The sequence below is a fragment of the Diadema setosum genome, chromosome 19 (assembly GCF_964275005.1).
Source record: "Diadema setosum chromosome 19, eeDiaSeto1, whole genome shotgun sequence".
Classification (NCBI taxonomy): domain Eukaryota; kingdom Metazoa; phylum Echinodermata; class Echinoidea; order Diadematoida; family Diadematidae; genus Diadema; species Diadema setosum.
The window spans coordinates 29050319-29061851 of NC_092703.1; the positions used below are offsets into that span (position 1 = coordinate 29050319).

The 11533-nt window shown below is 37.0% G+C and overlaps 1 protein-coding gene across 1 annotated transcript; it reads right to left on the bottom strand.

Annotated features, from left to right (window-relative positions):
* Window positions 1-589: 589 nt before the first annotated feature.
* On the bottom strand, window positions 590-8187 carry LOC140243034 (dehydrodolichyl diphosphate synthase complex subunit nus1-like). Its single transcript, XM_072322774.1, has 5 exons — window positions 7810-8187; window positions 4610-4765; window positions 3770-3919; window positions 1895-1994; window positions 590-811 (listed from the first exon to the last, which is right to left on the bottom strand). Exons 1-5 carry the CDS (start codon window positions 8114-8116, stop codon window positions 721-723), a joined length of 804 nt encoding a protein of 267 aa, XP_072178875.1. The 5' UTR covers window positions 8117-8187; the 3' UTR covers window positions 590-720.
* Between the last annotated feature and the right edge of the window lie 3346 nt (window positions 8188-11533).

The following is an 11533-nucleotide window of genomic DNA, read 5'->3' on the forward strand; positions in this document are numbered from 1 at the left end:
GGCGGGCCTGAGGACCAGCGCCTGTCCAAATAAGCGAATTAGGCAGATATGAGAGAAACAATGTTTATGTACATATAATGTGTACAAGTAGGCTGCCAACCCAGTGGTAGTTACATTGTACATAGGGACATAAGGTTGGCAAGTTATGCCAACCTTAAAATCGGTTTATGATATTGAAATGTTTCAATGTAAAATTTATAACATGTTTCTATAGGGAATAAAATATGTACCTCTTAAAATTGTGTGAGTTTTGTAAAAGTTTTGTGTTTGAAATCACTTTTTTGGGGGGCCTCACTGCTTGGAGGTGTCTGGATAAGAGAGGGCCAGATAATCGAGGTTGGACTGTAATCCCCATCCTGAGGTGGCACTTGGTCCCACATAAAATGCTCTAATCCACACTCGGAGGTATCACATCTTACTAAAAACTGAGATCAACAGAGTTCATATCTGAGAAGAATGCCAACTGAAAGTCTCTTTGCAGAAACTGAAAGATATCACTGATCAATTTGCTTTTTGAAAAATAGAGAAAAATCAAATAAATATACAACTACAGTACATCACCAAAGAGAACAAAATATGCATTTCACCTAACGCATGGAACCAAAGTGACAGAATCTATCGAACAAAGATCGAGATTCCCTGGGTGTAGATGTGTCCACGTGGCATATCTCCTCTATTACTCTGGCCAAGGACGCGTCGCCAGTGCTTACAGACTGTATACTACTTGCCGTACCGCTGCTTCGTCTGGGAGAAAGAGTGGAGGACGTGCAGGAAGCTGCTGTAATTCAGGCCGCGGTGAGTTGGTAATGTCCTGCACAACAGACGGAAATCATTGCAACAAGATGATAATAACTACACCTGTAACAATGCTGAGAAAGATGGTGATGATGATAGTGAAACAGATTGTTATCATTACCATAAATATTATGGTCATCATAATAAGAGTATGGTACAGAATATATCGTCGGCTGAGAACCAGAAGGCCAAAGGGCTTTAATGCAATTTTGGGGGGTATTGAGTTATTGGTATCATGTTGTAGAGTTTGATCTCCTCTACATTATGGTGTAAATTTTAAATTATTTTAATTTTCAGTAAAATGTTAATAATCAGAACTACAGGGAGCTATTTTATCCTCTATTTGGACAATTCTTATGAATCTACCCAGTTTTGATAAGATAAACTTTTTTATTACATCAAAATGGATTGCTTCATTTTAATTTATGCTCAAAATCTTAGAACGGAATAGCACCCTTCTGGTTCTCAGCTGACGATATGAATTTAGTACATAGCACAACACCTGTCATGCACCACTTTTGCAGAGTGCTATCAGTGGCTCCAATACTAATTTGTACTTGGTACACTTGTTACAAATTCAGATCCACAGTGCAGATGGAATTAGATCTGAGATGAGCATTTGATGTCCATGGTGAGGTTCAAACATTTGGAGGAAAATATGTTTGCCATGGAAGAGCATGTAGTAGCATTTTATAAACCAACTAAGTATGGCAGGATTCCCTTAAATGGCAGACATTTATTTACTTATTATAACTTGATGACACATACCCATGTCCCATACTCAAGTCAAATCAATACTGTACACATTAGAGAATAAATGACAATTTGTGTTACACACTATAATAGTAAATGTAAGAAAACTCAATAGCTATTTAACATCAAATCATTGCAAAACCTTAATGGAAGATTGGATCAAAGCTTGCAAATGTACCTAAAACACTCATGGAAAAAAACAATCTACAAAATCTAATGTAAAGTAAAGTTTTGGAAGGCTCGTAATGAACACAAACCAGCCGAACATATTGTTTGTTTATCTTTCAAAAGAAGCAACAAAGCAATCGCAAATGAAAGCATCAAACACAACACGAGAGAAGCTCACATTATTTCTGTGACTCTGATCTTCCAGGGAGCGAATCCCACCAAACTGTTGACACTGCCGAATTGAACAATCAACTCGGGATCGGGAAATACTGTTGATGCTGCAGAATACAGAGAGAGCAGTAGAGAATGGAGGGAAAGAATTATCAATTGCAAACAGAAATAAATATAATGACACCATATTTCATGGTTCTCACTATGTATCACATACCTCAAAATCCAAAACTGTAAAAGTGGAAATTTTCGTGGTGTTGAAATTTTCGCGCATTTCGCGCAACCAGAAACTAGAGCGAAAATAAAAGCACACAAATATTTTTGCTTGCCATGTGTTCCTGTGCATGATGTCTTGATTCCGCGGAATTAAAAACACACGAAACTCTTCTTACCCTGCCTAGAGCGACAATTAGTCGCACGAAAATATCCACTTTTGCAGTAAAAGGAAAGTCAAAAACAAAATTGATTTGTAGGAAGAACCATGATCTATGATGATTGTGTGCTACAAAGTCAAGTACAGTGTACATGTACCTGTCAGGTCTGGAATGCCATATGGTTGTACAATATTGATTGGTCAGGTGTACTTTTTGCTCATGAGGTCCTAAGGGAATTCCCTTCAGAAATCATCATGTAATCATTATTATTGGCAACTCTGAATTTAATTGCATACCCCATATTACAGAAAGATCCCCCCTCTCCCACCCCCTCCCCCAGCTGTACAATCAGAGAGCTGTACATGATAGCTTTATCAAATACCCAAATATTTAACATGCAGTAATAAGAAAAAGGCAAGACCAAAGTACAGTTGTACCTGACAGAGTATTAAATGATTCCACAGAACAGGATGGCCTCTACAAAAGAAGCATTTGATACTAAACTAACATTAAAAAAAAAATCAAATTATGTTCAATAAGGTCAGCTATTCAAGAAAAAAAATGATACATAGTATGACCATAAAAACATTCCTATTCATACCAAAGTAAAGATATGTTTTGTCTACTCTGTTGCCAAAAGCATAAGGAACTCCTCAAAATAAAACACTTTAGTCAGTACAAAAACACTTTGTTAATTTTGTTTTTGGATCAAATTATCATTGTCACAAAACTTTTCTCATAGCAGTTTCTCAGTTTGACTTTGCGCAAGAAGAAGTCATCTCAGATGACATAACCTGGATTTAATACTTCAGTGATAACAAATCTTCAAAACTTTTGAATGCAGAAGTAACTTTCAATCCATTTGAACATTACTACATACACTCTACTTGCAGCTCAGACTGCAAAGTTAAACAATATTACTACAGATATATTGTACTTGTAGCTCAGACTGCAAAGTGAAACAATTATTTTCTTGTTTTGATTTTTAGCTTGAGCCATCATAACATTAAAGGGACAATCCAGATTATCTATGTAATTTCATATCAAGTAGTACATAAATCGCTAGCTCCATGTATGAATTTGTGGAATCTAGTATGGTCGCTGAGCAGAGAAACTAAATAAAAAACTCATTCCATACCCTATACACTGAACAAGGATGGTGAAGTAGCAGGCTCACATATCCTAATGTCGCCGTGTAATTCCATTACAATTCCACTTGCTCAACAACTTCATCTGTGTAGAATTCATGCATACTTTCTCCTTGCCTTGTTCTGCTTCATAAATGAATTATGCATTTTTACATGAAGCTGCTACTGTATGTCATCATCCTTGTTCACTGTGACTTGTTCTGAATTTTAAAAACATTCCCATTCCTTATCCCAATTACTATAAATTCTGAAACTCTGTACCCAGTTTAACCAATTTATAGATATGTTCAAATGCAAAAGTCTGAAAATTATCTAAAAATCTTCTTTAAAGAGAGTTTCTCAATCAGATAACACACTCACTGTTAATATGTTCGTCGAGTTGTGGAATGCCGACATCTGACGCTCTGGACTGCTTATCGGCAACAGTCTGACATATTTTCCTGGCAGCACTGACAATATCCTGCCTGCCGTCGGACGACGAAATGAGGGCTATTCTTGTTTTATCACTTCCTGGAACAACAAAACACAGAAACTGCATGCTCAACCATACAAGTGCCAGGTAAGGTCAAAGAGAGAGAGAAAGAGGGATGATTAAATCTACAACACAAATTGACTCATATAGCAGTAATGTAGACAATGCAACCAATTCACACATCAAAGGGACTGGGGTATAGTTATACATTTTTATCTAAATATTTGGGTAATTGGCTGATTAACTTCACAATTTAACTTGCATTCAACTGGGACTTGACTATTCATCTTACAAAGGATGCATTGTATTTTCATTTGTTTAACACCTGTTCAGAACTCAACAGGATTAAAAAGTAATACATGAGTACTATACGGAGATTATAAATCAGTTTTACAAGAATTTAAATCAAGGAAAACAATCTGACAATTCGCATTATAGCACTCTAAAATATATATATATATACACATATATATTTATCAGCCTTTCCTTTCTACATGCAGTAACAACGTTAGTGAAAAACACAAATCCTCAACGTTGCACGGAGGCACAAACTCTATGATCACTGGACTCATTAATGTTCTTTTATTGCTGGGCACTGTTTGCAGTAATTGACTATCAGAGAACCCATCAACTGTGATATGAGCAATGTGACCTGTAATCATTAGACTCCAGTTAAAGCTGAAACTCACATCAGCATGAACCAATATTGACCATTGTATATAACAAACCTTCTGAACTGGATTTATAGACTATCTTTGCTGACAAACTTCCATTTCTCTCTGGAACTTCAAGCTGGAAGACAAGTTGATCACACGTTGTGCAGACCTCAGAAACTCTCTTCTCCAATATCTTGCCAAAATCAGATGCAGTATTTTTTAAATGACCTGAAAAGAGAGGAAAATTACCATTGAGTATGAACTGATCATGTCTGAAGAACAATTCACTAAAATAGTTAAACACTCTTGAATCAAGACTGGAAGTTCAAAAGTTTGGAAATATCTGCTGCCAACTATACTTTCTGTTTCAAAACAAGCAGGGATTACTGAAAGTGGGGGTCACTATGAAGATCATTGTGTCCAACTGTGTGGTCTTATTATCTAAGATACAATATGCAGAATTAAAACTGATAAGGTGAGTTATCGGACGGCCTCAAGATATATTATGCTTGAGGTAACCACCAGAAATCATAATATCACAAGATCGTTTAGGATTTTGTATTTCAATGAAATAAAAAGAAAAGAACAATTATGATAGCAAGGACCACCTTTTTTTTTTTCTATTCATAAAGGACATAATGCAGGTCTATACATTGTACTAACAGGGATATGGGTGGGTGGGACTACAAAACTTATCTTTCATCTGCAATACATCTGAAATTTGATTGTCCCAACGTCGCCATTAACATTAACACGTTAATTAGGCAGCTTGATATCTAGATAACTCTCTCAACTTTACTGTGCTCTTACATGTATGCTGCATTGTGTCAAGGGACCAGACCCTGCTTTTTACGGTTTATAGTAACCTCGTCTACAGCCACTATGTCTATTTTCCAATTGGTCTACTGGCATATCGTCTATTACCGATTAGTCTAATATCCATTTGGTCTACAACTCGTTTTGTCCAGTACCCATATTGTCTAATAGTCACTTTGCCCACTACCCGTATTGTCTAATACCCAACTCGTCTAAGGAGCATTTCGTCTACAAAACAATTGATCTAAAAGCCAAATCGTCTACACTCACAATGTCTATTTGCCATGTCGTCTAATATCTATTTTGTCTACTACTAGTTAGTCTACTCCCACCTCGTCTACAAGTCATTCAGTCTACATTCACTTTGTCTAGTTATCATATCGTCCAACCCTTAGTTTGTCCATACCCAATATGGTCTATACCCATCTGGTCTACTCCCAACTCGTCTACTCCCAACTGGTCTACTACCAACTGGTCTACTCCCAATTGGTCTACTCCCAATTGGTCTACTCCCAATTGGTCTACTCCCAATTGGTCTACTCCTAACTGGTCTACCGTACCAACTGGTCTACTCCCAACTGGTGTACTCCCAACTCGTCTACTCCCATTTGGTCTACTCCCAATTGGTCTACTCCCAACTGGTCTACTCCCAACTGGTCTACTCCCAATTGGTCTATACTCGTCTATACCCAATTGGTGTACTCCCAACTGATATAGTTTTACTCTCAACAATTTACCCAAACTGATCATTTCCATCTGGTCATGCTAATAATGAATATACCACTTTGTCCAGTGTCCAGTCCGTCTCACTGTCATGAACTATTCATATCAAACCCTGCCCTTGATTAGCACAAAAATCAATATTAGACTATTCTAGTTGTTACGATGTGGGCGTGTAGTTGGATGGATTATTATTCTTATGATTGTGTATCAAAGTTGAATGGATGGAGTGTTGAAGTTTGGACATATAAATGCTGCATGATTGCTTCTGATATAAATTACACATCCAACACAAAAATAACACAGTAAGTTTTACACACTGTGACATTATCTTTTTTTCCTAAAAAATTGTCATAATTAGAACATAAAAATTTAAACCAAATGGGGCACCAAGAGTGTTCAACCTATTTAACTGGGAAAAAAGAAAATGGATGAAGTAAACTTAAATAACAAAAAAAAAAAATGAAAATATATATATAACTAGTAGTAGACCAGTTGGGAGTAGACTAGTTGGCAGTAGACGAGTTGGCAGTAGATATGGGTTGGCAGTAGACGAGTTGGGTGTAGACCAATTGGGAGTAGACGAGTTGGGAGTAGACGAGTTGGCAGTAGACAAGTTGGGTGTAGACTAGTTGGGAGTAGACGAGTTGGGAGTAGACCACTTGGGTGTAGACGAGTTGGGAGTAGACCAATTGGGAGTAGACGAGTTGGGAGTAGACCAATTGGGTGTAGACCAATTGGGAGTAGACGAGTTGGGAGTAGACCAGTTGGCAGTAGACTAGTTGGCAGTAGACTGACTGGTTATTAGACTAATTGACTATTAGACAATGAGTTGTAGACCAATTGGGTATTAGACAAAATGAGCTGTAGACTATTCTATTCATAGACCTTATGATTACTAGACGAAATAGTCAATAGACATAATGGGTGTTAGACGAAATGTGACTTAGACGAATTGGACATTAGATAAAATGGCTAGTAGACGAAATGACAATTAGACTAATTGGCATATAGACAAAATGGTTGGTAGACGAGTTGGTAGTAGACGAAGTGGGTTTAGACGAGATGGCATTAGACTAGGTGGACAGTGGACAGGGTGGGTGTAGACGAGGTGCCAATTTACCCTTTTTACAACACCTTCGTAAATTTAAACATACCACAGGGTTCGACTTCTCATGCCAAAATTTGATTGTGCGCAAAAGCATCTAGATTCTATAGACTTTTTAGTTCAGTGCCGATAGTTTCTACACACTGTAGCTGACAGTCAAATTTTGGATGGAGCTATCGTCGAATTAGGGGCTGCTTTGCTTTAAATATTATAAGGTGAGACGTGAGTAACCTACCTGGCACATTTGATAAAATTGTCTGATGTTTACCTTCTTCTGTGCAAATTAGCCTCAAATTTCAGGTATTCATGGTATTTGTCGCTTTGACAATTCATTTCAGCAACCTCTTCTTGAGTGGTAAAATCTCCATAGACTAGACCTCTATTGCAATTGGTATTGACAGATTAAACATCAAAAAGAATGTAGGATTGCAAAGTTCCAACTCTCAAACCTAGATTGTGTTATTTAATTCTTGTTAACATTTATTGATGCATGACTCATGATAGATCAGATGATCTGATGATAGATACATGAATGAATCACAATGATACTCCAACGTTAGTGAGAGGCACCTGTGCTGTTGTGATCCATCTCCATCTGTAAAATATTTTGCTTTCTGCATGCGCTTACCTTTCACATCGAACATAGTGACGTATGGGATTCCCATTGTCATACACCAAACAAGCATACTGGCTACGTCCTTTTCAGACATTTGGTTTTCGAGGATCTGAATTCCAAGGTGTAAAGGAAGTTTGGAGAGTTGCTTGCAGTCGGTCCGGCATCTTTCCCTCATTCGTTTACGTTGAAAGTCAAAGTTGCAGAGGGCAGCCGATACTCGGTTCAGGATGATACTCACGTGAACCGCGATTTGTATCCGAATCCATATCAGTACGTGGACAAAACGCAAGAGTATACTTGAACATGCGTCAACAGCCATGATAATTCATTGAAATGACATAAAAATACAAATATTTCACAAAGCCGAGGCAGTGAGAATCTACATGTAGACAACTAGAATTCTACCTTCTCTCCATAATCCATGGCATCGAGTGCACGATCCCCGATCGCGATACGCTAGCGCTACTCTGTACGTGTGTTGAATACTAGTACTGCTCTCTCTCCTCTCTCTAGCTCTAAGCTCTGCGAACGTGGTACATTTTTAACTGAAGGAAGCAATTATTCATTGTATGGTATCTTTAAAGGTGATACGGGAAGCAGCTGCCAAAATTGAAACAGTCGATATACCTTTCATCCGATTGTTATTATTATCCATGTTAACTGCAATGAGAGCGCTCAGAATACTTATCTAATTTTGTGTCTATCTATGATCACATGTCTGTGAATTCGATCCATTTTGAATTCAAGATAATGTGTTTAGAATGGTTTGGCCTGAGTCAATCATTCATGTCCCAATAATTGCCATGACATAATTCTATTTGTTCGTACATTAATTATATAAGTGAACACTTTGATTATATAGTAGTATCATCCAGTTTTATTTTCTACGACTGTTTTATTTAATTCATTTTATGTGCAATAGCGCCAGCTGAGTAAGATGAGTAAGCCCCCTGATGTTTAAATCGGCTATGCATCATCCACCAAACTTTATAGCAAAGAATAAAATGATGGTTTGTTCAGTAACTATAAAGAGTGACGATGGAATCGTATCATATCACTCAGTCTATTCTTCTTGTGTCTTCCCTATGCAAAAAAAAAGCAAAACAAACCAAAAAACAGTTCAGACTACATTGTTTTTAACACATAACGCAGGAGTAACGCAAGTAACGGTTATCCAAAAAGAAAGTTAATGAAGTTTAAAAGATATTGCTTATACGTGATGTATTATGGTTGCAGCTTGAAAAAAAAAAAAAAAAAAACTCCTCGATTTCCTAAATAGGGGTTTCTTCCAAAATATCAAGAGAAGCATGCTTTATCTATAGGCCATACCATACCTTAAAGTCAATACCCTTGAAAAAAAATGTGATTACTTGATATGTAAGTCCATGCATCTTTGTTTTCTTTTCATTCCAATTCAGTTTCATTTAAATTCAAATAGAATAACACTTGTTGAGGGCGAAGATCTCTGAAAACAGGATTGTATGGTTTTAATATACTTTTGTTACATAAAATACCATGTCGAAAATGCAGTATTATGTTATTGTCATCATAGCCTCATTCAACACAATAGCATTGTTCAGCATTACTTCTGCCATGGGGGATGTATCAATTATCTATTGATCGAATGATTCTATTTTGAAGACAATTTTTTTGTTTCTTTTTAAGGTGCGGTTGTCATGCCCATACCAAATTGCAGTAAGAGAAATAGGGGAGGATGAGTGTGTACATATGTATACTCATTTCTAAAAACATTTTACACAAAATGTCCCGGAGTCTATATACAAATAATACCAATTCATGGTTTTCATGTCAAAGAGGGAAATTAAGTGATGATTAATAGATACATGTATCTTAATGGGTGATTCGCAAGGCAAAGCATGTTCAATATTTTCATTTAATTACCTCCGTCAGTAGCCTCCGGTCGACGGAGGTTTTTTTTTTTTTTCTTTTTGTTTTTCTTCCTTCGGTTCCGTATTGTATTAGTGTCTGTCTGTTCGTCTGTCTGTCTGTTTGGTTGCAAGATAACTTAAAGACAGATGAATCAATCAAAGTTCACCAAACTTGCAGGGTGTGATCATAATGAGGTAACAAAGAAACCATATGGGGTAATATATATATAAATCAAAAGTCAAATGTCAGAGTCATAAAAGACAAGAATGAAGCTTGATCAGCTCTTAATATTAAATTTCGGGGGGTCATGAGGTCAATGGTAAAACTAAAAGGTGAGCATGGTCATGAAAGAACATCGATAAGCTTCTGTCGCCCAATAACTCAAGAACGGATGATCGGATTTTCACCAATGTGTAGGCCTAGATGATGTCTCTAAAATTATTATATCACCTCTTTGTTTGTGCTGAAGACATACTGCCTACGAAATAGCGATAGTAATCACGGTTTCTTGGCGGATCGAATCAATCAACTGGTTTAAATTAGAATTGCCTATTTTGTAACTGGAAAGTTGGAGTTGCCTTCTGGTTTCAACTGGTACCAGTTGAAACCAGTTAAGACCAGTTAAAACCAGTATAAAGACCAGTTATAAACTGCTTCCTGGTTCCTGCAGGTTTCTACTGGTCTGGGAATAATACTTCTTTGAATATAAAATCATGTTAGTTTTCTTATATCAGCCCATATGTCAGGTCCGATTTTGATGAACAACGTTTACCATTGTTTGATTAGTTCACTGAATTCATTACGGCCAGCCTGAATAAAAATGATGTGGAAGTGAACTTTTAGATTACGTTTCCTTTGACGGTCAACCATACTTCAAAGATGAATCAATTAAGAGCAATAATTTGTTAAATGTGACTATATATTTTGACATGTATGAGACAAATATTCGACTAAATGGTATATCAATGAATTGGTGAGTGTGCATTGGGTGCTGGCATCAAAGATCTGTGATACTCTCGGCAAAATTCCTGTAGGCCTATAACGGTTTCAGGCTAGTATATAATAGGCTATAGTTCATAAAGTGTCTTGTGTTTTGTTATTTTTTTCACTTACTCACGCAAGATTCGTTGTTTACGATTTATCTGTCCATACGAATTTTCAGCATTACTATAGACATTTTGATACATGCAGGACCCATTTGGTATATTATCACAATAATCTCTAAATTGTACGATCTTTGATTTGAAACAGCAGTACTTTGTATTATATTTGAAGACGCGATAGCAATGGCGCAGGAGTAAAATGTTTAGTATGTTTAGTTTGTATTGCATCAGTGGATTCGTAGATCACTGAAGAGAAAAGTGGGAGGAGCTTCCCACGGTCAAGCCAGGGACATGTGATCAAATTATAGCCTTGTTACAGGCATATAGATAATGTTCAATTTACGTGATGTTTTTCATTTATGTAGAAATAAAAATATCTATCACTTTGGAGGCTTTTTTCCATGTTTGTCTATAAAATTGATATCAACCTCATCGTTTCAACAGTAAACAAGCGCCCACTTAGTTCACTATTGTGCTCTTAGTTTTCAGCTGCTCCTAAATAATAAGATACTTTCCTTCGACAAAGGCCCCATCGACATCGCGGCTGCTAGCTGGATTCTGAGCATGCATGCAGCGTTACGTTAGACAGTTTAATCCACCCAGCTCATCAGTGGGGATTGGTGTTGCCAAGGTATAAAGTACGTGGTAATTGTACAGATATTAGTAGAGTGGTTTCTGTGGTGGTGGTAGTAGGCTGAAAAAATGTGGATTCACTGAGAGGATTCAGAAAAGCCGCACGAAAT